At 40.7% G+C, this 25,869-nt stretch overlaps 1 protein-coding gene across 2 annotated transcripts in view; it reads right to left on the bottom strand.

The window, feature by feature from the left end:
- adcy1b (adenylate cyclase 1b) overlaps positions 1-25,869 on the bottom strand; it is a 70,471-nt gene that overhangs the window by 33,917 nt on the left and 10,685 nt on the right. For both annotated transcript variants that reach the window (XM_046852195.1, XM_046852196.1), the window contains exon 4: positions 19,270-19,381. In XM_046852195.1, the coding sequence (XP_046708151.1) occupies positions 19,270-19,381 (112 nt within the window). The remainder of the gene's footprint in view (positions 1-19,269; positions 19,382-25,869) is intronic.

Below are 25,869 nucleotides of genomic sequence, written 5' to 3'. Positions count from 1 at the left end.
AATTACAGAATCCTAGCATTTTATATTCACATCTCAGAACACTGAAATAAAACCAGAGTCATATGTTTCAATTCAATGAATTACTGATCGGAAGGTCGGGGGTTGGAGGTTCAACCCCCGGTATCGCCAAGCTGCCACTCTTGGGGCCCTTGATCAAGGCCCTTAATTCTCTGTGCTCGAGGGGGCACTGTATCATGGCAGGCTCTGACCCCAGCTCTGAATCTCACTGTGCTATAATGTCTACGTGACAAATCTTTACCTTTCCACAGTGTTCCACAGCTCCAACTGAAGAAAGAACTTGCACTGAGAAGATCCTGGAGAAACCTCTTTACACCCTGGTAAACTTAACCACTCAGTTCATCCCCCTCAGATTCAGGAAGAAGTCACTTTTTTTGATAATTAACATCAGCGAAGAAACCCAAGCCATTTCATGAATGCTTTGAGACTGAACCAGCAGCTTGTGTAAGCTCTCCATGCTGGTGAGGATTACTCATTTCCAAAGAGTAGTCATAGTTTTTTTTTTTTTCTTAAGTATCTCTGACATTTTTGGAATCCAGATGGTAGTCCTGCGTCTCCGGCGTTCGCTTGGCTGTCAGATGAAGACTAAACAATCCATCTGTATGTCCAAAAACAGCACTTCTGTTTCCTCAGACTATTTTGGGCAGTTTGTCTGCTTTGTTCTGTCGGATTCGGTGCGCTCGTGAAACCCCGTGGAGCGTAAACACAGTGGAAATGAATTTGCTAAATAAGATAAGAAGTCGGTTTGGATGGTTACAGGACATTGAAGATCGCTATCCCATGCCATATTTAGTCTTCATTCCCTTATAATAAGCTCCACTCTTCTGGAAGATGTTCCACTAGATTTTGTGAAGATTCATTCAGCTACAAGGGTGTTAGTAAAGGCAGATACTGATGTAGAAGAGGTGAGGAGACCAGTCAATGTGCACATTCATCATGTTCAGAGCTCTGTAGCAGGAGATCTTCCAGATCCCATGGAAAGCAGATCTTCATTGAGATGGCTTTAGGGTCTACTAGTTCACGCAAAAGGGGAAATTTAAGCAGCTTTGTTGTTAAAGTGGTAGCTCAGTGGTTAAGGCTTTGGGTTACTTCTCAATAGGTTATGGGTTCAAGCACCACCAAGCTGCCTCTGCCGAGCCCTTGAGCAAGGCCCTTACCCAATTTCTGCTCTAGGCATGCAATACACTTCACATTATACAATTATATAGTAACACACTTCTCCTCTATTAAATATAAAAAATTTGTATGATTTTACCTACAGCCTCTTGTATAATGAGAACAACTTTTATTTAAGTTGAATTATAAAAAACATATATCTGACCTCCACTAAGGAATTATCATTTTTCTTCCTTTGTTTGTTTGTTTGGGGAGGAATCACACATGGCTGGAGAAGCCATGTTAGTATGGACATCCACACACACACACACACACACACACACACACACACTCTTCCATTTGGACTGGACTTGAACTGACAATATTTCAAGTCCAGTCTAAGTGAAAATGTGACATTAGAAAAATTGGTTCTTTACTACAGAGCAGGCCATGGCTCAAAGAGTGTGTGTGTGTGTGTGTGTGTGTGTGTGTGTGTGTGTGTGTGTTAGACCTCCAAGAACAACATGCAGACACATTACGTCTGTTCAACAACAAGCAGAACATTTAGAGAGGAATAAATGATGGAAAAAGCTCCTGACTCGAACTCGCCACAACACACGTGGTCTTATTTCTATTAATAGATCATTGTGCTGAGAGTAACAGAGTCTTTTCACATAAACTGAGTTGAGTTTTGTGATGAAAATTATAATATGAACATTACACAAATCCCCCATTTATCACAGTTCTAAAACCGCCCGCGATATAAACGAAAAACCACGATAAGCGGACGCCACCCCGAAAACTGGTTTTGTATTGTTTAAGCCCCCCTACTGTTTAAGCTCCTCCCACACACATTAAACAAATTTTGTGTAGAAATACAGTTCACTGTATCACATTTATAGTGAGTACATGTACTGTACAGTGTACAGTTCTGTATTAGCCTATGCGTATTTTCTCTGCTTGTTTATTGGTTGAAGTGCCCTATGACGCCAAAAAAGAAGCGGAGTTAAAGATACACATCACCGCATTCTTTCATTTCATCGGCTAAATCTGGTGATGTATGTCTTTAACTCCGCCTTTTTTTTACGTCAGAGGACAACCAATAAACAATGCAAATACTTTTGTACTTTCACTCAAGTAAAAGTTTAAAGGGCATTTAACCTACAGTATCTCTACTTTTACCCACGTACATGGTTTGTCTACTTCGTCTAGCTCTAGCATTACTCATTCCTAACATACTATGAGCAGATTGTGAACATGTGATCGTTTCTATGGTAACACCTTGGACTCTTTATATCAGGGGTCACCAACCTTTTTAAAACTGAGAGCATCTCATTTATACAACTCAGCAATTTAGGGTTAAGGGCCTTGCTTAAGGGCCCAGCAGTGACAGTTTAGGGGTGGTGGCATGTGAACTCACAACGTTCCGAACAGAAGCCCAACATCTTAACCACTGAATTTTCACTTCCCTTGAACATGTTATAAGATTAACCAGGACAGAATGTCTTTGCGTTTCACTGCAGGTTGAGCAAGGGGAGGAGAAAAGGGGAGGAGTCAAATGTTTTAAAAGGTACAGGGAACAAATTGTCCCCTTGCAATACAGCATCCAGGATGTCCTGGAAGTCTTCTTTCTTGAAGCGTGTCTTCGGTGATCCACGCTGAATTTTCACAATGTTATCAGCACGGGTAGCTGGATCTTCATCTTCGGGAAGAGGGCGAAGTCCGCAGGAGTAGGGTGGGTGCGGAAGTGAGGAAGGCAAAAAAACTCACGTGTGACGAGAGCTCGGTGACAGGGTGCGCACATGGTCATAATAATACAGCTCCCAATGTACACAGGAAGATGTCTTTTGACACAGTGACTTATGACAGTCGGTGCTCCTTGTGACTGTGTGTGCAGCCAAGTGCTGCCATCTGTTGTGTCGCAGAACTAGTTTCGAAACTTTTTGAAACCACCTTGTATGTAACTGCTTTTATATAGTTTTAATCTTTAGAGTGTTTAGTCTTAAAAAGGCATTAAACCATAAATGGAGTGTAATAATTTGATGCTAAACAGGAAGTATAGAATAAAAATCAGCATTCGATGTTGTATGTGCAGGATTGTGTGGCCACACACACACACACACACACACACACACACACACACACACACACCTCTTTAAGCTGCATCACTGGTCTCTAAAACATGTCTTCCTATTCAAAATAATAATAAATTGGGCACCAATAATTAAAGATCTAGTCCAAGATCTAGTCATTTACATCTAATTACATTTCCTGCTGCCTTTTAAAAAGAGAATTCACTGAGGGAGTTTTGCCCATGTTATACTAAGTGCTTTTAGCTTTCTAAACCAAAGATAGATGCACAAAATGAGTTTACAATTTGTGCCTGTATGAGCACAGATACAGCAGGGCTCCTCTCCATTAGCAATCGACAAACACTATGGACTGACCCGGAGCTCTTCAAACGTAATTACTTTGCATAAACATCTACAATGGCTTCACTCGATACAGAGAGCATGACTAAAGAGTTTTCATTCAGTTCAGAATGTGTTGATTCATTTAATATCATAGCTACAAATCACAAGTTTACAATATTGCAATAGTTTAAATGCAGAATCTTTTCTGAGGTAACAACTTATAGGGATTTGGACATTGGGGACAATAGGGGCTGTTGGGGATGGTGAAAGACAAAAGGAATATAAAGGTGGTAGGGATGATATGGAAGGTGAAAAAGGTGGGGACTACATAGACGTTAAGGGCAGTGAGGATAATAGTGAACGAGGACAATGAGGGGACTACAGGGGTGGTGAGGATGATGAGGACTGCAGGGATGCCAAGGAGAATAGGGCAGGTGGAAAAGGTAAGGATTGTAGGTGTTGTAAGGGTGCTGAGGACTGTAGGGATGCTGAGGAGAGTCAGGAATTTGGTAAAAGGGGCTCTATAGGGCAGTAGGGGTGATGAGGACAGTAGAAAAGGTTGAAAAGATGGGAATTGTAGTGGTGGTAAGGGTGATTGTAGGGATGATGGAGAGAGTTGGGAAGGTAGAAAAGGGGACTACAGTGGTGGTGAGGGTGGTAAGGAGTGAAAGGATGTTGAGTGGAGTTGGGAAGGTGGAAAAGGTGGGGTATAAAGAAGGAAGGTGAAAAAGGATTGTGATGAGAATGGGGACAGAGCCATGGGGAGGTCTGAGGATGGAGGAAGTTGTGCTTCCCTGTTTTTCTGTAACAACCTTTTTTTAAAAAAAAGAAAGTCCTGGAATGACTGCTCCAATGGCATATAGAACTAACTTGTTTTAAACAGACAGAAAGTACATATTGTTCTTATTAAATAAAAGAAAATAAATACCAAACAGGGAAAATTTCTGGCTGCATATGGCATACACAGTAACAATGACGTGGTTGGCTGTGGATGCTGATGGGGAACTTCTGAGTGATTTGTTTACCCTGAAAAGCAAGAGGGTGTGAAGATTGTCTGACGTCTGACAGATTATTGACAGATCGTGGCAGGGAAGCCATTATTACCAGGAGGATAAGTAATTGTGAGCCACAAGACAAAATGTTGCAATTAATTGCACTTATATCCCAAAACTCTTCATATACTACATCTGTTCATGCTGTAGGATCCTTTTATGACAAAATAAAAAATAAAAAAAATAGAATGTTTCAAGGTTACATCACCTCTATCTCTGACATCTTTTTCCACACTCTCAAGATTTTTACTTTCTATGCAGTAGTGGAAAGAAAATGCAAGGGGAAGGAAAATGCAAGGGGACTGAACCTTCTTTAGCTCAAAGATAAAGCCTCATTTGGGAACTGGTGCAATAACACTACACCTGCCCTAACAAACACTCAGATAGCATGATAAATGCACTACTGCTTTCTGTTTTGTTACAAAAAACAATAAAAAGTTTCCTGTTTACCTGCTTCAGTTTGTAACTTTTTTTAGTTCGTGGATATGCTGCCCGTTTTCTATACTGCCTTACCAGAACTACATTTCTGTTCATTTTTACCACCTTCTTCTTCCTTATTTCCATTACTTTGTGTTTTACTACACAGTGAGGAAGGTGGGGACAGTGAGAAAGATGGGGCAGTGGTGAAGTTTAGAAAAGTGAGAAACGTTGGACAGTGGAAAAAGTGAGGAAGTGGAGAAGGTGGGGACAGTGAGGTAGGTAGGGAAGTGAGGAAGGTGAAGGTAGTGGAGAGAGTGGGGACAAAGAGGAAGGTGAAGAGGTGGAGAAGGTGTGGGCTCAGTGGAGAAGGTGGGGACAGTGAGTAAGGGGTGGGGGCAGAGGACAAGGTAAAGGCTGTAAGGAAGGTGGGGCAGTGGAGAAGGTGGGGACAGTGAGAAAGGTGTGGGGCAGTGGACAAGGTGGGGACAGTGAGGAAGGTGGGGCGTTGAAGAAGGCGGGGACAGTGAGTAAGGTGGGGACAGTGAGGAAAGCGGAAACAGTGAGGAAGGTGAGGCAGTGGAGAAAGTGGGGACAGTGAGGAAGGTGGGGACAGTGGAAAAAGTGGGGAAGTGGAGAAGGTGGGGACAGTGAGAAAGGTGGGGAAGTAAGGAAGGTGAGGGTAGTGAAGAAAGTGGGGACAAAGAGGAAGGTGAAGAGGTGGAGAAGGTGTGGGCTCAGTGGAGAAGGTGGGGACAGTGAGGAAGGTGGGGGCAGATGACAAGGTAAAGGCAGTGAGGAAGGTGGGGCAGGGGAGAAAGTGGGGACAGTGAGAAAGGTGTGGGGCAGTGGACAAGGGGAAACAGTAAGGAAGGTGGGGCAATGAACAAGGCGGGGACAGTGAGGAAGGTGGGAACAGTGAGGAAGGCGGGGCAGTGGAGAAAGTGGGGACAGTGAGAAAGGTGGGGCAGTGGAGAAAGTGGGGACAGTGAGGAAGGTGGGGCAGTGGAGACAGTGAGAAAGGTGGGGACAGTGAGGAAGGTGGGGCAGTGGAGAAAGTGGGGACAGTGAGGAAGGTGGGGGGAATAGAGAAAGTGAATACAGTGAGGAAGGTGGGGCAGTGGAGAAAGTGGGGACAGTAAGGAAGGTGGGGCAGTGGAGACAGTGGGGACAGTAAGGAAGGTGGGGCAGTGGAGACAGTGGGGACAGTAAGGAAGGTGGGGCAGTGGAGACAGTGGGAACTGTAAGGAAGGTGGGGCAGTGGAGACAGTGGGGACAGTAAGGAAGGTGGGGCAGTGGAGACAGTGGGGACAGTGAGGAAGTTGGGGCAGTGGAGAAAGTGAATACAGTGAGGAAAGTGGGGCAGTGGAGAAAGTGTGGACAGTAAGGAAGGTGGGGCAGTGAAAACAGTGGGGACAGTGAGGAAGGTGAGAGCAGTGGAGAAAATGGGGACAGTGAGGAAGGTGGGGCAGTGGAGAAAGTGGAGACAGTGAGGAAGGTGGGGCAGTGGAGAAAATGGGGACAGTGAGGAAGGTGGGGCAATGGAGAAAGTGGAGACAGTGAGGAAGATGAGGGCAGTGGAGAAAATGGGGACAGTGAGGAAGGTGGGGACAGTGGAGAAAATGGGGACAGTGAGGAAGGTGGGGCAGTGGAGAAAGTGGAGACAGTGAGGAAGGTGGGGCAATTAATAAGATGGGAAGGGTGGAGAAGGTGGAGTTATTAAAGAAGATGGGAACAGTAATGAAGATGGGGACAGTGGATGAGGTGGAAATAGTGGAGAAGGTAGGGACAGTAAGGAAGGTGGGGGCCATGGAGAAAGAGACAGTACGTATGAACAGTGTTGTTTCATGGACTTTCTACAATATTAAGTGTAATAAAAAAATTAAAAAAAACTTGTCCATGTTTATTAAATAAAAATAATCATTTTCTGGTGAATTGCTGAGGTCTACATTTAGGTGTATAGAATTTGGTGTGTTGAGTCTCATCAGCATAGTCTGAAACTCATTAAAATTAATATGTCCTTGCATCCATAAGGGTATGAGGAGGGTAGAGAGAGGACAAAAGAAAATCTAGCACAGAGCCTGGTGGGACTCCAGCAGTGAGTCTGCATAGAGCAGAATTAGATCTGTTTTATGTCACTTTTATGACCAACACTCCAGACTACAATCCACTTCCATCCTGGGCTACTATAATCCATGTTTTTATAAGATCGAGAAAACATTTTTAGGACTGACCAAGTCTGCATTGCAAAAAAAAAAAAAAACCATCTAAATATAAGCAAGATGATTACACTTGTTAAGATTTCTTGAAATTAGAAAACATTTAGGCTTTAAAAAAGAGCAAAAAGTCTTAAGACCAGAGCTACTACTGTCCTCTTAATTTAGGACTCATCATTATATTAACTGATTAACTGATTAACGGACACGGATTGGGTAATAAATACCGAGAAGATGAGTAAAACATGAACGATATAACATTAAACAACAACTGATGTGATATGGGGAAATTGGGAGTTCTATCTGTCTCTTTCTAGCTGTAATAATGAAGTCTGAATATGTGAAAGACTCGATTCAGAGCTGCAAAGATATTACAAGAAAGACTCTGAGGAGGAATGAAATCCCAATATGTGCGAGCAAGTGCTGTAGAACAGGATTGAAGCATTCAAAAAAATGATAACGATGAAGAAAAACAAAGAGATGAAAAAGAGCAAGAGAGAGAATTTGAGCCTGAGAAAGCTGAGGGCCAAGAGGAAGAAAAAAAGAAAGAGTGTGTGAGAATGAGAGTGGGCTTTTGCTTGGCAGAAATGAAGATATGATTAGGAGGACTGTGTGTTCCTGGCACACTTTCTCGAGCCTGTCCTCATCAACCAGGTGGCCTGCATCTTGCCCACACACTTTCCCACCCTCTTACCAGCCATGTGCGACTGACTGGACACACAAGTTTGTCTAGAAAAAAAAAACCAAGACTAGCTAGATGATTGGCTAGAAAAACATTGCAGAAACTCCTAATCTAGTTCAGATTTATTTCTAGCCTTAAAAGTCTTATTAATCTTATTTTGAGAATGCAATACTATTTGTGTAAGATTATTATAATTGTTTTAATATTATTTTTCTTTTAATTTATTCTTACTTAGTTAACTAAGCTAAAAGCTAGCTGTAATAGCTGGTTTTAAGGTTTTATACAGTATATATGTGTATATAATGTGTGTGTGTATATATATATATATATATATATATATATATATATATATATATATATATATATATATATATATACTGTGTATACGTATATATATGTATATACAGTATAAAACCTTAAAACCAGCTATTACAGCTAAAATACACTAAATATATATATATATATATATATATATATCCACACAGTGGAACTTTGCTACTCGAGAGGGTTACGTTTTATGACCCCTCACGAGTAACAATAAATCGTGAGGTTTTGAGTCTCCTTTTGATTTTTCCTTTTTCAAGGGGAATTGTACTGTACTGTAAACTCAACAAAAATTGTGAATTATTGTCAAAAATGTTTTATTTACTACCTATAATGAATAATACAATAATAAAACAGTTTTTCAAACATTTTTATGTGATTTATTAGAACAAACTCTGTTTTGAAATGTTGCTCGCGAACGATGAGATTCTTCGCGAGTTACTCTCAGTCCGGTTCCAAAACAAAAGTCGCAAATTATAGAGGTCGCGAGTATCGAGGTTCCACTGTATATGTATTTTTTTATCACTATATTTTATCATTTATAGTAATACTTGATACTTTTATTTCTATTTTTATTCAAGTGTGGGACAGTCGCAAAATAGTCTGTAGAGTCTGTATAACTGTGTATGTGACAAATATAATTAGTGATGTTCGGGAAGATTGTGGTGACTTGATACTGCACTCTTATAATTTGATTTCAAATCAAATCTAAATTTATTTATCACATACACAAATTAACAAGTTAGTTGTGAGTTCATCTGATTCAATCGATTATTCAGGGTTTCTGCAGGTTTTAGAAATTCAAATTTAAGACTTTTTAGGACCTTATTGAGATCATTGAGAATTAAATTTAAGAACTGTATCGCGACAGTTACCCGAGCCCTAAATTAGCCGCTAAATGTGCAATTCCCTATAGCTAGAAAAAAAAATCAGTTTTACGTTTGTGGTACAATCCGAGAGAGATTCGTTTCGATTGTAGAAAGTGTTCTGGTCCAGAGCTCTGGTCAGTTTCTGTTTTAGAAACTGGGGCTGACACATTTATGAAGTCATAGGAGAGTAGTCAGCTCAGAATTGCTACAGGTCAACTATATACAGCATGCAGTACTTTAAGACTTTTACTGGGCTACAACTAGAGAGACAACCAGACCAAAATACCCTCGTCTTTGACCAATTAAACTCCTGTTTGACTTTTAGAAGGTACCTTTAAAAGGGCTCAACGATGCATTGCAGCGCATTTGAGAATCGAGTTGCTATATTGACTGCATGAGTTATACGTTTTCGTTCAACGTTTCAATTATATTGGATTAGATTAGATTGGATTAGATTAGATCAGATTCAACTTTATTGTCATTGCACATATGATAGCAACGAAATACTGTTAGCATCAAACCAGAAGTGCATTGGTAGCAGTGTAAAATATTTACATATGTACAGGTTGGTAAAGCTATGATATATAGTATGATAGATATACTAAAGATTGACAAATGAACAAAAAATATGAAGATAAATAAACACTACATGTAAAAGGGGGTTATATACAATGAGTACAAAGAGTACAATGGTCATGGATAGTGCAATTAAGCGGGTATTGTACAGCATGGGGGTCCGTGCCAGTACTGCAGAAGATGCGCTAATTAATTACTAAAAACATCTAATAAACATAGGTAAAAACATCAAAGATAAAATATTAAATTTTACAAATATTACAATTATTACATTAAGCTCCATTAAACTTAAAGCTGTTGTTTATGTAAATGTATAATTGTTCACCTGACAGGAAAATTCTATAATAAGTTCTATTAAAATCAAAGGTGAAGTTTATGTAAATGTATACCAGTCCACCTGATAGTAAAAGGAAAATGTATGAAACTGCAAATCTATTAAAAGAAAAAATGAAAAACTTAATAGTGAGTTAGTAGTAGTCATTTTAATTGCAAAATATATGTTTGTTATGATGTATAAATATTTTTTTAAAGGTTTTAAAATATATGAAAATATACAGACAATGATGCATGTACTACAACAACAACAGTTTTAGTTGTCTTAACATAATATAACCAGAGTAAAATGATTGGTTTCTATTCATATCAATGGCGATGGCGATGTTTGACACATTTTGTATCAGGGGGTCCCTTCCCCATGTCTCTATCGCCTGAAGGGTCCTTGACCTAAAAAGCATTGAAAACCATGGGATACAGTGTTTATGAAAAGGTTATTTACAGTACATCCTCTGGTTGCTAGTGATGCGTAGTCATAGTTCGTGAATTTTGTTGGCCAGTGATCGGACATTAGAGTTTGGCAAACCACTTCTTTGTGCTTATTTGTTCAAGCAAAGAATCTGTTCATGGAAAGGTACAGTGAAGGGTCAACCATTGATGTAGTTAATGGTCAAAAGCAATAGTAAATATGGAACTTAAACTCAAGCCTTTCTAGCCAACCTGAGTGGTTCAATTGCACCCAAAAACATTAATTCAATTATCAAGCCAAAGCCAAGAGTGACAAAAAACAACTAGAGGACAGCCGAAATGGGTCTTTCTCTAGCTAATGCCATTATTTAGAAATTTAGGGCAGCCGATTGGTCGATATATAATGGCGATTTTTTTTGGCCAATATGTTTAGCCAATTTTTAGTTAAGTAAAACATTTATCGAACAACACAAGCCTCAGTGCACTTGTTACCAGTCATGACAAGGAGAACTCTGATTGGTTATTCCACTTAGCGAATGAGCACACAAGAAAAAAAAAGGAATTGACGAAAGCAAACAATGACGGAGTAAACAGGAAACGTGAAAAAACCTACACGAATACCTTTGTAATGATCGTGGCAGTTGTAAACGGTGCTTGCTTTAGATATTTGCAGTTCTAGCTCTTCCGGTTTCCTTGTTTGGATGCCAAATACAGACTACTGCCACTTGCTGGTATGGGAGAGTTCCATTTACTGACATAAGCACAGAATGTATGCGCTAGTTGGCTGTCGGCAGTGTCCAGTGTGTTCTAGTGCAATTTGTTTTGCCCCGACACAGGCGATGCGATGCGGCGTTCCTTCTTTGACAGGGTTATGGAGGTGGACTTGCAATCTGCTTGCCACAAGAGGAAGCGTCACGAGTTCTGCAACAACGTTTTGCTGGTCGCATATGCACCTGCCTATTAATTCGCCTAATTTACAGCACAATTGGCCAATTAATTAAAAAATGCCAAGAATCTGCATGATTAATAGGCTGGCTGATCAAAAGGTCTCGACCTTCAAAGACAACATGAGGATGAAGCCAGAGGAAGCTTTTCTGTTTACCCACACAAAGAAATTATGCTCCTCTGGGGGACACCACATACTTATTGTAAATCATTATACTAGACATCAATATAGAAAAGTAAAACAGTACTAAATGTATTTAAAGGATACATTTAGCAAAAAATTTTCAGCACGAACATACAGTAAACCGTGAGTCCTGGGATTAGCAGGATTGTTAGCAAGTGTAACTCGACCATATTCAGGTAATTTTATCCACCACAGCAAGACAGCTGAGTCATAGGCACAGCAGTTGTTGGAAACTGCGACTCTCTGTGGTACCCAGGTGAGATTATCTCGAGCAGCATGAAGGTGAACCATAAACACAGATGAAGAAGAAGGAACAGCTGAAGCCTGAGCAATCAGGATGAGCCAGGGAGCAAGAGGAGACATATTATAGTGTCGGAGAAACCAATATCTCATTAAGCAGCAGGACTGCACATACAGCTTGACAGCAAGTGAGAACAGGTGGCTAGAGATGATAGGTGTGTCCTAGGCATTAAAAAGTGTGTACGCTGTGACCGGAGTGTAAGCAGGACTCCGGCAGGTCTAGCGATGACAGAATAATTAACGCAGAGGGCCAGAAGGTAACATAGGCGTGATGGCACCCTGGGACATCAGTGTCCTTGTATTCCACCATCATCAAACTTGAGTGAGCACATGAAAGAGGGCACATCCCTGTTTACCATTAATCTTTATACCAATAAAACCAAATGTCTGTGCCTTTATACAGGGAAAAAATCTATTAAAAAATTGCCTGACTAAGCAAATGTGTTTTCTGTCTAGAAATAAAGATTTTGTTATAATGAATTAAAAGGCTTGTCCATAGCTAGAGGCTTTAAAGGACGAAAATGCTCTGCCCCCTGCTTTAGCCCTCGTTATTCTAGGTACTAATAAAGAACCTGCACCCTGTGGTCAAAGTAGAGCATAATAATTCAAAAGTTCCCTCAGGTACTGCACTGCTTTATTGACGTTAATAGTATTTTATAATTAAAATAATTGTTACTGGGAGCCAATGCAGGGTAGAGAAAATAACTGTCAAGCATTCAAGTAAGGACTGTGGCTGCATTCCAGACTTCCTAAGGAAACACACAGATGTACTAAAAAATGTAATATAAAATGCAACGTTTTTATATTTCCTAGCTAAGCAATGTTTTTTTTTTTTTAGAAAAAGTAATCAAATCATACTTCTAGCTACCTGTAAGCCAAGTAGAATACACCTGCATCATCAACATTAAGTAGAATGAGGTTAAGCTTATCATCTCACTTTGCTGAGCCTGAGTTGGATATCTTTGTATTGTCAGCATAGTAGTGAATCCTAACAAAATGTTTAGGAATACTTCTACACAGACATTGCATATACTCTATATTGCCAAAAGTATTGGGTCACCTGGTTATAATTCCTCCACTCTTCTGGGGAGATGTTCCACTAGATTTTGTTGTGTGCTTATGGATATTTTTGTTCATCAGCCACAAGGGTGTTACGAAAGGCAGGTACTGATGTAGGTGAGGAGACCTGGGATGCAGTCAGCATTCACATTTATCACAAAGGTGTTCAGTAGGGATGAGATCAGAGCTCAATAGCAGCAAGATCTACCTCTCCAAAGCATGTAAACCAGATCTACAAGGATCTCACTTTGTGCACAGGGGTATCGCCATGCTGGAACAGGTTTGGGTTTCCAAGTTTAAGTGAACGCAAAAGTTTATTGTAGCGCCATCTAAAGACGTCCTGTGCAATTGAGTGCTTTCAGCTTTGTGGTAACAGTTTGGAAAAGAGCCACATATAGCAGGAAAGGTCAGGTGTCCCAATACTTTTGGCAATATAGTATATATAGTTAGATAGATATATATACAGTGGTGAACAGTAACAAAGTAAATGTAATTCGTTACTGTACTTAAGTAGCAATTTTCATTCCTGGAGACTTTTAACTTCAACTTCACTACATTTCAAAATCAAATATTTTACTTTTTACTCAATTTTGTGAAATTATTTGTGGATAAAAACGTAACTGGTCAAACACGAGGCGATTCACCGATCAGTGTCGAGAGCACGCTCTGTTTTCAACTTGTTTTTAATGCCGCTTGATGTATCTACATATCAACAACATGCAGTTCAGCATCAGTTCAACAACAAGCAGAACATTATGAGAGGAATAAATAAAGAAAAAACTCCAGACTCGAACTCGCCACAACACACGTGGCCTCATTTGCATGTTTTTTTTTTCTTCAAGTAGTGAGAAAGACTCATCCGTTCCAGATTTGGTTCACATTCTTCTGCACCTCACCTCTTCCAGGAAGGGTTTCCACTGTATTTTGGAGCATGGCTTTAGGGATTTGTGTCTGTTCAGCCATAAGAGCATTAGCGAGGTCAGGTGCTGATGTAAAGCAAGAAGGCCTGAGCTGCTGCCTGCATTCCAATTCATTTCAAAGGTGTTTGTCAAGGTTGATTTTTTTTTCTCCAACATGTGTAAACCTTGTGTTCACGGTAGGGGGGTACAATATATACATCACCTACGATAATATCCTAATTGTTGTTTCAACGATGTGTGATTTGACCCAAACAAAACACACCTGCGGTGTGCATTCATTCACTGCATGATTCAAATCAACTGCATTTAAAATGATCACAAAATGTATATTATTTCATATAGTTAATCAATATCACAAAAAAAAGGGCAATCAAAATATTATAGCATTTATATTAATATTATATAATGTAGACGAATGATCTGCTGTGGCGACCCCTAATAGGTAAAGCCGAAGAAGAAGATATTTATATTATATAATATTTTATAATTCTGATTTCATCATGGTAATGAATGAATGTTATTCAAATTGACTGATTAAAATGAAGAACTTTACTCAATAAAAAAAAAAAATTGCTTTCTAACAGGATCGTAAGTTCTGAGTTGATTGAGTTCTGAATAGTGTTGTGGGTTGGTGTGTATTAGGGATGTAACAGTACACGTATTCGTACCAAACCATTTCTGTACTGGACTTTTGGTTCTGTACATACGTAGCAGCAAAAACTTTCGATCAATCGATTTTATGTTTTGCATTCTGTCTTTTCGCAGTTTTATATACAGCATGTGCTTTTTTGAGGATCGGATATAATATAAAAAAATATTCAGATATTCTAAAATATTCAAATATCCAGATATAATATTCTTCAGACTAGGAAACTACTGTCAAAAAACTCAAAAGTCCTGCTGAGGATTTTCTGTTCCTCGGACTCACACATGCCCGATTCGCTCAGGTACTTCACAACCATGAGCACTTCTATGCATATCGGATTACAGAGCCCTGTACTAATCTCATCATCATCATCATCCTTGGACTAGCGCCAGATTAATTATATTATTATCAGCACGGTTACAGCGCTGAGCAAAGCACTTGTAATCCACCGCTTTGCTGCACTCACACAGTGTAGAAAAACAATTCCATTAAATGTGCTGTCACTGGTTAAACCCAGACCACATGCACTGCAAAAGAGATTCAAGTTTGAAGTTTTATTGTTCATAGGTATCGATGTCAGTGACAGTTTGCGAATGTATTGAAATACTTGACATTTTTAGCCATATGTGTATTTTTTTTTTTTCAAAACTGGTACCACAAATTCGGATGCACACAATTGTATAGGACATCTATGGATCCACCAGAATGATGAGACCAAAACCTGTAGCCATAAAGCATAAAGACAGCTCCATGATGATATGCTTTACATGGGTTAAAGTGGAAGAACTTGGCCATTGGGATGAATGTAATCACTGACTGGACCCCAGTCCTCCTAATCTCACCTACATCAGTACCTGTATTTACTAACACCCTTATGGCTGAATGAGATCTCACAGATTTCCACAAAATCTAGTGGAACATCTTCCCAGAAGAGTGGAGCTCATTATAAGTGCAAATGAGCACTCCATGTGGAATCGGTTGCTCAAAAGAACAATCCAAACTTATTCTCAACCAAACGTTTTTTCATAGACTGTATCAGTAGTTTGAAAGGTAGTTTATGGTTCGGAAGTAGTGCAGGCTTTTTGTTTTAAATCTGATTGGTCAGATTAGCCCTAGCTTAATATTAGCAAGTGATAAGCTGCTCGTGAAGTTTGTTTTGAAGCGAAGTCAGGTCCGAATCAAAATGCAACGTAAATAATGCACTCCTTCATGCGCAAAATTGATTTGCGTGTTACGCGGTAGGCTTTGTATTAGCTTTTTAGTCAGATTAGCAAAGCAAGCAGAGTACGAGCTAGCAATACTCGAGACATACACGTTAAGGCATCAATGATCTCTGCTTATTCCTTCTGAACTTCCTTCCGAACTGGATTTTTCTACACAATGTCGCTAAATACACACGATGAAATAAGATGAAAAACACATCGAAGTTGTTTTCTATAGAAATCATCATTTGGATTTGTTGCTTCTATGCATTCTATCTGATTTGCACAGAATTTGGACAATTCGAATGTGGTTTCATTTCCTGCCACATTTCCCAGTAATATCATTAGTTCAATTCAATTCAAATCCACCAAGATCGAAATCCAATCTCATTCCATGTATTTCTCCCAGTTCAACCACTTTCTGCTGTACGCATTTGTTCTCTCTTTTATTTTTTAGCTTTGCCTGTCTGTCCTCTATTCAGATTCTGTCTGCTTGACATTTGACCTCAGATTATTGCTCATTGACCGTGGGCTTGACTGCTAATTTGGATTGTTGATATCTACGGCTCACATTTGCATCCACTCGCCTGTGGGAATTGGAAAATTCTTTCCTAGTATTAAGTTGTAGTTGAACACCAGTAACATACATAAAAATAGTACATGGAAATCGAGGCACCGCCGTAAAAGTGAACAAAAACGTGCACAAATGTTATCTTGACACTAGGAATCTGACCCCTCTTTCTAAAAAATTATGGTTCAGTCCTACAACTGTGGTAAAAGGAAATGGTACTCCATTCATTTCATGTTATTCAAAGAGCAGGTGCAGCTAAACATGAAAGAACCTACTCACACAACTATATACTAGTGTGCTATTGTGCACACTATACAAAAAATGGCCATTCAGTCAGCTGGTGAGTGACCGGCATCCCCAATTTCCCCTCCGAAATGGCACATAAAAGAGCCGAAGTAACCCTGTTACATGTACAATTGAGAAACACAAGTGTCATTTAAAAGGCTATGAATAAAACCGAGCCCTTGAGGCGAGCATAAGAAATGCATGACCTTCACTGTAAAGAAATCATTATCTCATAAAACACAAATGAGCGAACCCTTTATGACTTATAATTATTTCATCACTGGATCCAAACAGCCTAAATAAGTCATGGGTGGTGGTGCTGGGATGACATTGGGGTTGGAAGCATGGTCCTTATTCTTGTCTTTAGTCGATAGTTCATCTAAGGTGTAGCTAATCTCGTTTCATGCAGATTTACACAGCAATCACATTGGGCCACAAATCTGCTCAACACTCCGCTGTTATAGATGTCTGAGACAGAGAGATGTACAGACGACAGAATCGGGACTCCATAATGATCCTGCAAAAACATTTCATAACAGCAAAGGTGGTAGATTAATGATTAGGGCATTGGGCTTTGGCTAAGAAGGCATGAAAGTCGTGTCGCTCTGGATAAAGGCTTCTGACAAATAATGTAAATGTAAATAATCAGAAATCATTTCAGACATCTAGGTCTTTCTTTTGGTTAGTTTGGTTTGTTGTGGTCATTGTTGACCACTACAGGGTGAAACATTTAAAGCTTGTTGAAAAACAGTTTTAAAGTTATGATGGTGCAACATCTACTGGTTCATTGTGTGGGCCAGTGAATTCCAACATTCAATCTGCCACCAAATCTTGGCTCCTTATCATGTTCAGTTACTCCAGACATGGTTTGCAAATAAGATTATCTTTCCTGATGGTTTGACAGGGTGTCTAGAAATGGAAGGATTTGAGTTGCACCAAAAAACACCTGTAGTCACCCATGGAGGAATGTTTGGTCCACTGGGGGCACCCAGAGATCAGGGCTTTGAACCTGATTTGCAACAAGAAACCCCTGGTGTTGCATAGCGCTTGTAATGTGAGGCAAGTGGGGTTTCATGGATGCATTCTTGGTCTCTTGGGGTCTGCAAGACATACCTAGGATTCCCTATAGATAAGTGCTTGCCCTGCTTGCATCAGAATCCTTGAAAGTGGTAGCTTAGTGGTTAAGGCATTAATCTCTGGAAGGTCTAGTTTACAAGTTTAAATCCCAGCACCAACAAGCTGCCATTGCTGGACCCTTAAGCAATGCCCTTGACCCTTAACTGCTCAGTTGTAAGTTGGCATGGGCATTTGCAAATGCAGTAAATGTAAGATTTGGCATTTTCTGCAAAGTACAGGAACCAGAGATCAGTGCTTGGAATCTAAATTGCAACATTAACTAGCTGGGGTTCTTTCAGTATAAGTGCTCGATCCTCCTTAAATTATTTAGAGATCAGTGCTTGGAATTTGATTTGCAGCAGGAGGAACATGGGGTTTCCCTGGAAAATGCTTGGACTCATGGGGTCAACAAGACACACCTGGGATTCTCTATAAATGAATTATTGCCCCGCATGAGCTACCAAATTTACTGTGCCTGCAATCTGTTTTGCAACATGAAACACTTGGGGTTCCCTAAAGGATGAGTTTTTGGTACCCTGCGGTCACCCTGGGATAAGTGCTTGGAATCTAAGTTGCAAGGGAAAAATCTTGGGGATCTTCAGAGGTAAGTGATTGATCAATATGTATACAGCAGGGATCTGTGCTGTTTTTGGATTTGCAGCAGGAAACATCTGTAGTTCTACAGGGATGAGTGTTTGGCACCCTTGGGTCACCCAGGGTAATGTGCTTGGAGTCTGATTTGCAGCAGGAAACACCTTGGGTCCAAAGGATGAGTCCTTGCTTATCATGGATAATGCTCGTAATTTGGTTTTAAAATACTAAAGATCTGGGGTTCCAAAGGGATGAGTCCTTCATTCCCTGAGATAAATGCTTGGAATCTAAAAACCCTTGAGTTTCTGCAGGGGTGTCTGTTTGGTCTGTTTTTGAATTTGCAATAGGAAACCGGAGTTTCCTGTGGATGAATGCTTGGCCTGCTTGGGTTCCGTGCTTGGAGTCTGATCTGCAGCAGGAAACACCTGGGGTTCCCAAAGGATGAACTCTTAGTCCCCTTGGATAAGTATTTAAAATCTAAAAACACCTAAGAGGGTGACTTTTTGGTCCACATGGGTCCCCCAGGGTTCTGTGCTTGGAGTCTGATTTGCAGCAGGAAACACCTGGGGTTCCCTGGAGATAAGTGCTTGGCAGGCATTAGTAATTGAGTATCCCTGGGGTCGCCCACAGAACAGAGCTTAATCTTAGTTTCTACTCACTGTACATGATTTTTATTCTTATTCTATTGTTCTGACATCCAAGAAGTGTGTGGGAGGTGGTAGCCAAGTGGTAAAAGTATAAATCCCACCACCACCAACCTGCCACCGCTGGCATTTTAAATAAAGCCCTTAAAACTCCTCTGCTCAGTTGTAAATCACTATGGATAAAGGCATCTGCTATGTGCCATAAATGTAATTGTCAATATAAGAAGTATCCCCACGGGAACCTTGCGCCTCTTTCCCACCGCTTTGTATGAAACTCCTCAGAACGTTCTCCCACTTTTCTGATAAACTTATTTGTTTTTGGCTCGATCTATGCTGCTGTCACTCTCACCCATCGAGGTGCTAAGCTGCCATAGTGTGAGAGCAAGGTCTGTAATGACTCACTGTGGCGAGCTCGTCGAACTTTCCGAACAGCTCATTGAGCAGCTTCACCAACTCCTGAGCCGTGCACTGCGAAGCTAGACTGGTGAAGCCCACGATGTCTGCAAACAGGATGCTGCATGGACAAGGAGACAGGGGATGGGAGAGAAAAGAGAGACAATCATTAGGCAGAGCATCGATGGCTTATGTTCACTTTTCCTTTTAACTCATCATATCATAAAAGTCTTATTGAATCAGCTGCAATGATGAAAATGTTAGGAATAGGATTATGCAGTATCATTGGCCTTATGGTGCTTCCAAAGTGAAATTGGTTTGTTAGATCATTTCCTCTCTTACAAATTATTTTGTACCGATTTTTTTGTACATTCGTACATTTCAGTAATGTTTCCTAAAGACATTTTCCCAGAACACTGAACGCTATTTAAATGTTTTATTTCAACTCGATTGTATTTATGTCGAGTTGCACTCTTGTAAATCTCTGTAAATGCTAAAGTGTTTTCGTATTTCTCTGAATGCCGGATGCACCGTGTTCATAATCATGCACTTAGATCACCTAGTGCCTGCCTTCTCCATATAATATAATTATCTGTAATTATTCACTCTTTTATATGCAGTGTATATATATGTATATACACATACTACTGTGGACACCCGGCCATGCTTTTTGACAATCCAATTCCACCTTTCAGCAGTGTGCCGTGTATTTCACCCCCAGGCCTTCAGTGGTGTCCCGTCTGAATCAATCCATCTCTTAATACCACCATTATGATGTCACAGCCATAGAAACCATCAGTTTTATAGAGAAGTGCAGTAGAACAGAGCGCTACATCACACACAGGAATCTCATACAGTGAGAAAGAATGTCATCACTAAAGCAAGAAACCCAATGAACACAATTCAGTCTCCTTTCCCTGAAGCCACAACAGCACCTCCCAAATACATCATCTCTGTTTGTTTTGTCTATTTGCCATATAGTGTACATAAATATGTGTAAAGAGTATATACAGGTAGTACGTAACTTATAATGGAAATGCGTTATAATGACCCCATCAAAAACTAAAATATGAAAATATGGTAAGTGAAGACATAACCCAGCCTACAAATATTTACTAATATTTTGTTTAATAATGTAACAAATTGCAGTACATAATTTAGTAAAACAGAGCAAGTTACAGTACCGTACTGTATAAACTATACAGTATATGTATGTGGCAGAAAGCACGTGGATGAGCACCGGTTTGTGAATAGAGGGCGGAGCTTACACTGCTATGTTTGCCTGTCACACGAAATGTCAAATATTTTTACAATTCACTATCGTCATCGTAAGATGGAGAGGCGTAAGTCAAACCATTGTTACTCAGGGCCATTTGTACTATATATATATACTGTTTATATATATATATATATATATATATATATATATGTATATAGGAGGGTCCTGTCTGTGTTGTCTTCTTCAGTCCCTTCACACTCACAATACACACTTATTTAAACCACTGCACGATCGGACATAAGCTAATAATCTGTTTGCTGTCTTGGTCCAGATGTCACATCTGCTCTTTTCATGCTGATGCTTAACTTCTTGGAGCTCAAGCAGGTGTTTTGCGCTAATTGTTAATTAGGCATTTATATTTGCATCCAGATTTCTGTGGAGATTCAAAACAGATGTGGAATACGACTAAAACCAAGTTGAATAAATGAAAAAGAAAATGGAATGGACTGTAATTTCTGGTTTCTTATATAATGATGTCAGGGTTACGGCGTATTTGCTATAATACCCATCAGCCCCTGCAGGTTACTGGATTGAGTCACATGACCGACTGTACCCGATTCACAGTTTGGATTTTGTTGTCGCTTTGGAGGTTTGTGTATTGAATGTGCAGCTGTTAGAACATGCAGTACGTGAGAACTCATTGGTTTCCATGAAATGAAATGTAACTGCAGACGGATTGCAACATGCCACTGTAGAATAACTGCAATTCAAGAACAACTGATCTTCTGCTGTTATGGGAAATAATTAACTTAGCTTTCGTCGTTAATAAAAGCAGGAAAAAGGAGAAATGGAAAAGAGAAGGTGGGGAACAAAAAGAAGAAGAGGAACAAGTAGAAGAAGAAACAAAGAAAGAAATAAGAAATAAAAAAGACTAAGAGAAAGCGGAGAAGGAAGGAAGAAAAGGAGAAGACAAAGAAACAGGGAATAGGGAGAAGAAATAGAAGAAAGAAGGAGAGGAAGAAAAAGAAGAAGAAGATGGAAGAGGAAAAGGAGTCACGGAAAAAAAGAAGTAGAAAAGGGAGAAGTATGAAAATGAGAAGAAAAAGAAGAAGAAGAAAAGACTAAGAAAAGGGAGAGAAGGACAAAAACAGAGAAAGAAGGAAAAGAAATAGAAAAGGAGGAGGAACAGGAGTCAAAAAAAGAAAAGAATGGGTAAGAAGTAGAAAAGAGAGAAGAAAAGCTGAAAAATGGATAAGAATGAGAAGAAGACGCCAAAGAAGAAGGAAGAAAAAGAAGAAGAAAAAGAAGAATAAGAGGAAGACTATGAAGACGACAGAGGAGGAGGAACAGGAGAAAGAGTCGGAGAAAAAATAAAAATAAGGAGAAGGAAGAAGAAGAAGAAAGAGAAAATAAAGGAGAAGAAAAAGGAAGAAGAGAACAATGATACATTCAGGTTGGTTTATAATGGAAATGCAGCTCAGGTAACAATTAGCACTTAGCAGTTGAACTGTTACCTTGGAAATGAAGAGCTACTCTTGTGATACTCGTGTGATGTTCTCAGGTAACTTCACACGTTCTCGCTCACACTCACAGCCAAATTAATGAATAAATGCTGAAGAACTTGTGAGAAACATACGCCGTTTACGAATTTCAAGAAAATCCTCATAGTTCTACAGTAGCAGCATTGATTTACCAATAAAAACAATGCAATCAGCATTTATTCAGAACGTTCCTTCAATTTTACTGCAATCTGATACTACCATCATTCACACTTTCACCCCTCCATCCTCTACAACCACTTCACTGATCCCTCCATCCTCTACCACTGCTCTACTGGTCCCTCCATCCTCTACAACCACTCCACTGATCCCTCCATCCTCTACAACCACTTCACTGATCCCTCAATCCTCTACCACTGCTCTACTGATCCCTCCATCCTCTAAAACCACTCCACTGATGCCTCCATCCTCTACCACTGCTCTACTGATCCCTCCATCCTCTACCACTGCTCCACTGATCCCTCCATCCTCTACCACTGCTCTACTGGTCTCTCCATCCTCTATAACCACTCCACTGATCCCTCCATCCTCTACCACTCCACTGATCCCTCCATCCTCTACCACTGCTCTACTGATCCCTCCATCCTCTACCACTCCACTGATCCCTCCATCCTCTACCACTGCTCTACTGATCCCTCCATCCTCTACCACTCCACTGATCCCTCCATCCTCTACAACCACTCCACTGACCCCTTAATCCTCTACCACTGCTCTATTGATCCCTCCATCCTCTACCACTGCTCCACTGATCCCTCCATCCTCTACAACCACTCAACTGATCCCTCCATCCTCTACCACTGCTCTACTGATCCCTCCATCCTCTACCACTGCTCCACTGATCCCTCCATCCTCTACCACTGCTCTACTGATCCCTCCATCCTCTACCACTGTTCCACTGATCCCTTCATCCTCTACAACCACTCCACTGATCCCTCATTCCTCTACCACTGCTCTACTGATCCCTCCATCCTCTACCACTGCTCTACTAATCCCTCCATCCACTACCACTGTTCCACTGATTCCTCCATCCTTTACAACCACTTCACTGATCCCTCCATCCTCTACCACTGCTCTACTGATCCCTCCATCCTCTACCACTGTTCTACTCATTCCTCCATCCTCTACAACCACTCCACTGATCCCTCCATCCTCTACCACTGCTCTACTGATCCCTCCATCCTCTACCACTGTTCCACTGATCCCTTCATCCTCTACAACCACTCCACTGATCCCTCCATCCTCTACCACTGCTCCACTGATCCTCCATCCTCTACCACTGCTCACTGATCCCTCCATCCTCTACCACTGCTCCACTGATCCCTCCATCCTCTACCACTGCTCCACTGATCCCTCCATCCTCTACAAAACTCCACTGATCCCTCCATCCTCTACCACTGCTCACTGATCCCTCCATCCTCTACCACTGTTCCACTGATCCCTTCATCCTCTACAACCACTCCACTGATCCCTCCATCCTCTACCACTGCTCCACTGATCCCTCCATCCTCTACCTATGCTCTACTGATCCCTCCTTCCTCTACCACTGCTCCACTGATCACTTCATCCTCTACCACTGATCCCTCTTTCCTCTACCACTGCTTTACTTATCTCTTCATGCTCTATCACCACTCCACTGATCCCTCCATCCTCTACCACTGCTCCCTCCATCTTCTACCACTGCTCTACTGATGCCTCCATCCTCTACCACTGCTCCTTTCATCCTCTACCACTGCTCCCTCCATCCTCTACCACTGCTCTATCATCCTCTACCACTGCTCCCTCCATCCTCTACCATCCTCTACTGATCAGTCCATCCTCTACTTTGTAATCAATAAGTCTGTTTTGTGTCAGACCTCCGTGTGTGTGTGTGTGTGTGTGTGTGTGTGTGTGTGTGTGTGTATGTGTGTTGTGCATGGTGAGTGTGAAGTGATGTCGGTGTGAGAAGCCGTGAGGAGCGTTCAGATGGTCCATGTGTGGGCTGCTTGTTTGAGATGTGGAACAGGACGCCGCATCTTTAACGCATCCGCAAAATGCCACTCGGTCATAACGCAGATGTCGCATGAGCGGGCGCGAGCAACTCAATTCTCTGTGAATGTTTTAATTGGAGGGCCATCTGTGACGAGAAGAAAAGGGGATAACGTTCCTAAAGGATGTGCGTGTGTGTGTGTGTGTGTGTGTGTGTGTGTGTGTGTGTGTGTGTGTGTGTGTGTGTGTGTGTGTGTGTGTGTGTGTGATCCAAGCTGAACCTGATGGTGAGACATTACATTTTGTAATATTATATAAAACAATAACGGAGTCTCAGATGTGATCGGCTTCTAAACTGAAACGCTGATCTTTTTTAGAATGACACAATGTACTTTTTATCCATTTAGAGATACATTTAATTAAAAAATAAATAAATATAGTAAAAAAACTTTCTAATTCAAATAAATGAAAAGAAAGAAAGAAAGAAAGAAAGAAAGAAAGAAAGAAAGAAAGAAAGAAAGAAAGAAAGAATAAGTGAATGAATGAACGAATGTAAGACAAAGAAGAAACAAATAAATAAAACAAACAACAAAAAATTAAAAAGAAAGAAAGAAAGAAAGAAAGAAAGAAAGAAAGAAAGAAAGAAAGAAAGAAAGAACGTATAAATTAATTAATGAATAAACGAATGAATGAATAAATAAATTAAAAAAATAAAGCAAGAAAGAAACAAAGAAACAAACAAAAAAATGAATGTAAGAGAAAGGAAGAAAGAATTGCACACTATCACACTATGGCACACACTATAAGTTTGTGGACACCTGACCTGATTATGTGCTTTTTGAACGTCTCATTCCACATTTAGTCTCCATTTGCTACTATAATGAGCTCCACCCTTCTGGAAAAATGATCCTCTAGATTTTGTGGAGATTTTGTGTGAGTTGAGGTACTGATGTAGAGAAGGTGAGGACGTCTGGGGTGCAGTCAGTGTTTACATTCATCATGTTCAATAGGGTTGGAGATCAATAGCAGGAGATCTTCCACTCCAACCTATAACAATCAGATCTTCATGGAGTTTGCTTTGTGCACAGGGGCAGTGTGGTGCTGGAACAGGTTTGTGTCTCCTAGTTTAAGTAAAGGGAGAGTTTCATCTCACTGTATCCAAAGATGTCCTTCATAATTGTGTGCCTCCAATGTTGTGAAAACAATGTGAGGCAGAAGATGTGGAGGGTCTGGTGAAGTTCCTATGCATGAGCTGTTAGCATGGAAATGATGTGTGAGTGATGAGTGATGTTTCCTAATGGAAGGTGTGTGTTATGAGGCTCCTTGTTACATGGAAACACTTTCATTGTGCACCTTCGAGACAAATGCGTGTTATACAGACATCCAAACACAATGAGCAGTTCTGTCACGCCGCCACGCCATGGCGTTCACAAGCTCGCTCTCACCTGCCGCCCTCGACATTTTATTGAGCGCGGGTGCGAAAATGTACCCGTCGATCATGCAAACAACCTTCCCATAATGCACTGCAACTAGAGCTGGAGATAGTTCACCTCGATCACCGCGACACACAGACAACGGATTCTGCCGAGTCGGCGTCGTTCCAGCCAGGCCCATCGTTTTCTCACAAGACCTTGCCACGGTTTCATCCATCAATCTGTATGTGTGTGTGTGTGTGTGTGTGTGTGTGTGTGTGTGTGTGTGTGTGAAAATACAGACGCACACACACGCGTAAGAGACAACAAGCTGCCTGACAGCTTCCCAATTATGCTAATGCAAAGGCTTAGCGCTAACCAGAGCAGCGTGAGGGGAATAGGACAAGTGGCTCTTTTCAGAAGACAGCCTAATGGACAACACACACACAAACAC

This window comes from Silurus meridionalis, chromosome 6 (assembly GCF_014805685.1).
Source record: "Silurus meridionalis isolate SWU-2019-XX chromosome 6, ASM1480568v1, whole genome shotgun sequence".
Taxonomy (NCBI): domain Eukaryota; kingdom Metazoa; phylum Chordata; class Actinopteri; order Siluriformes; family Siluridae; genus Silurus; species Silurus meridionalis.
This window is presented reverse-complemented; position numbering and strand designations above follow the sequence as displayed.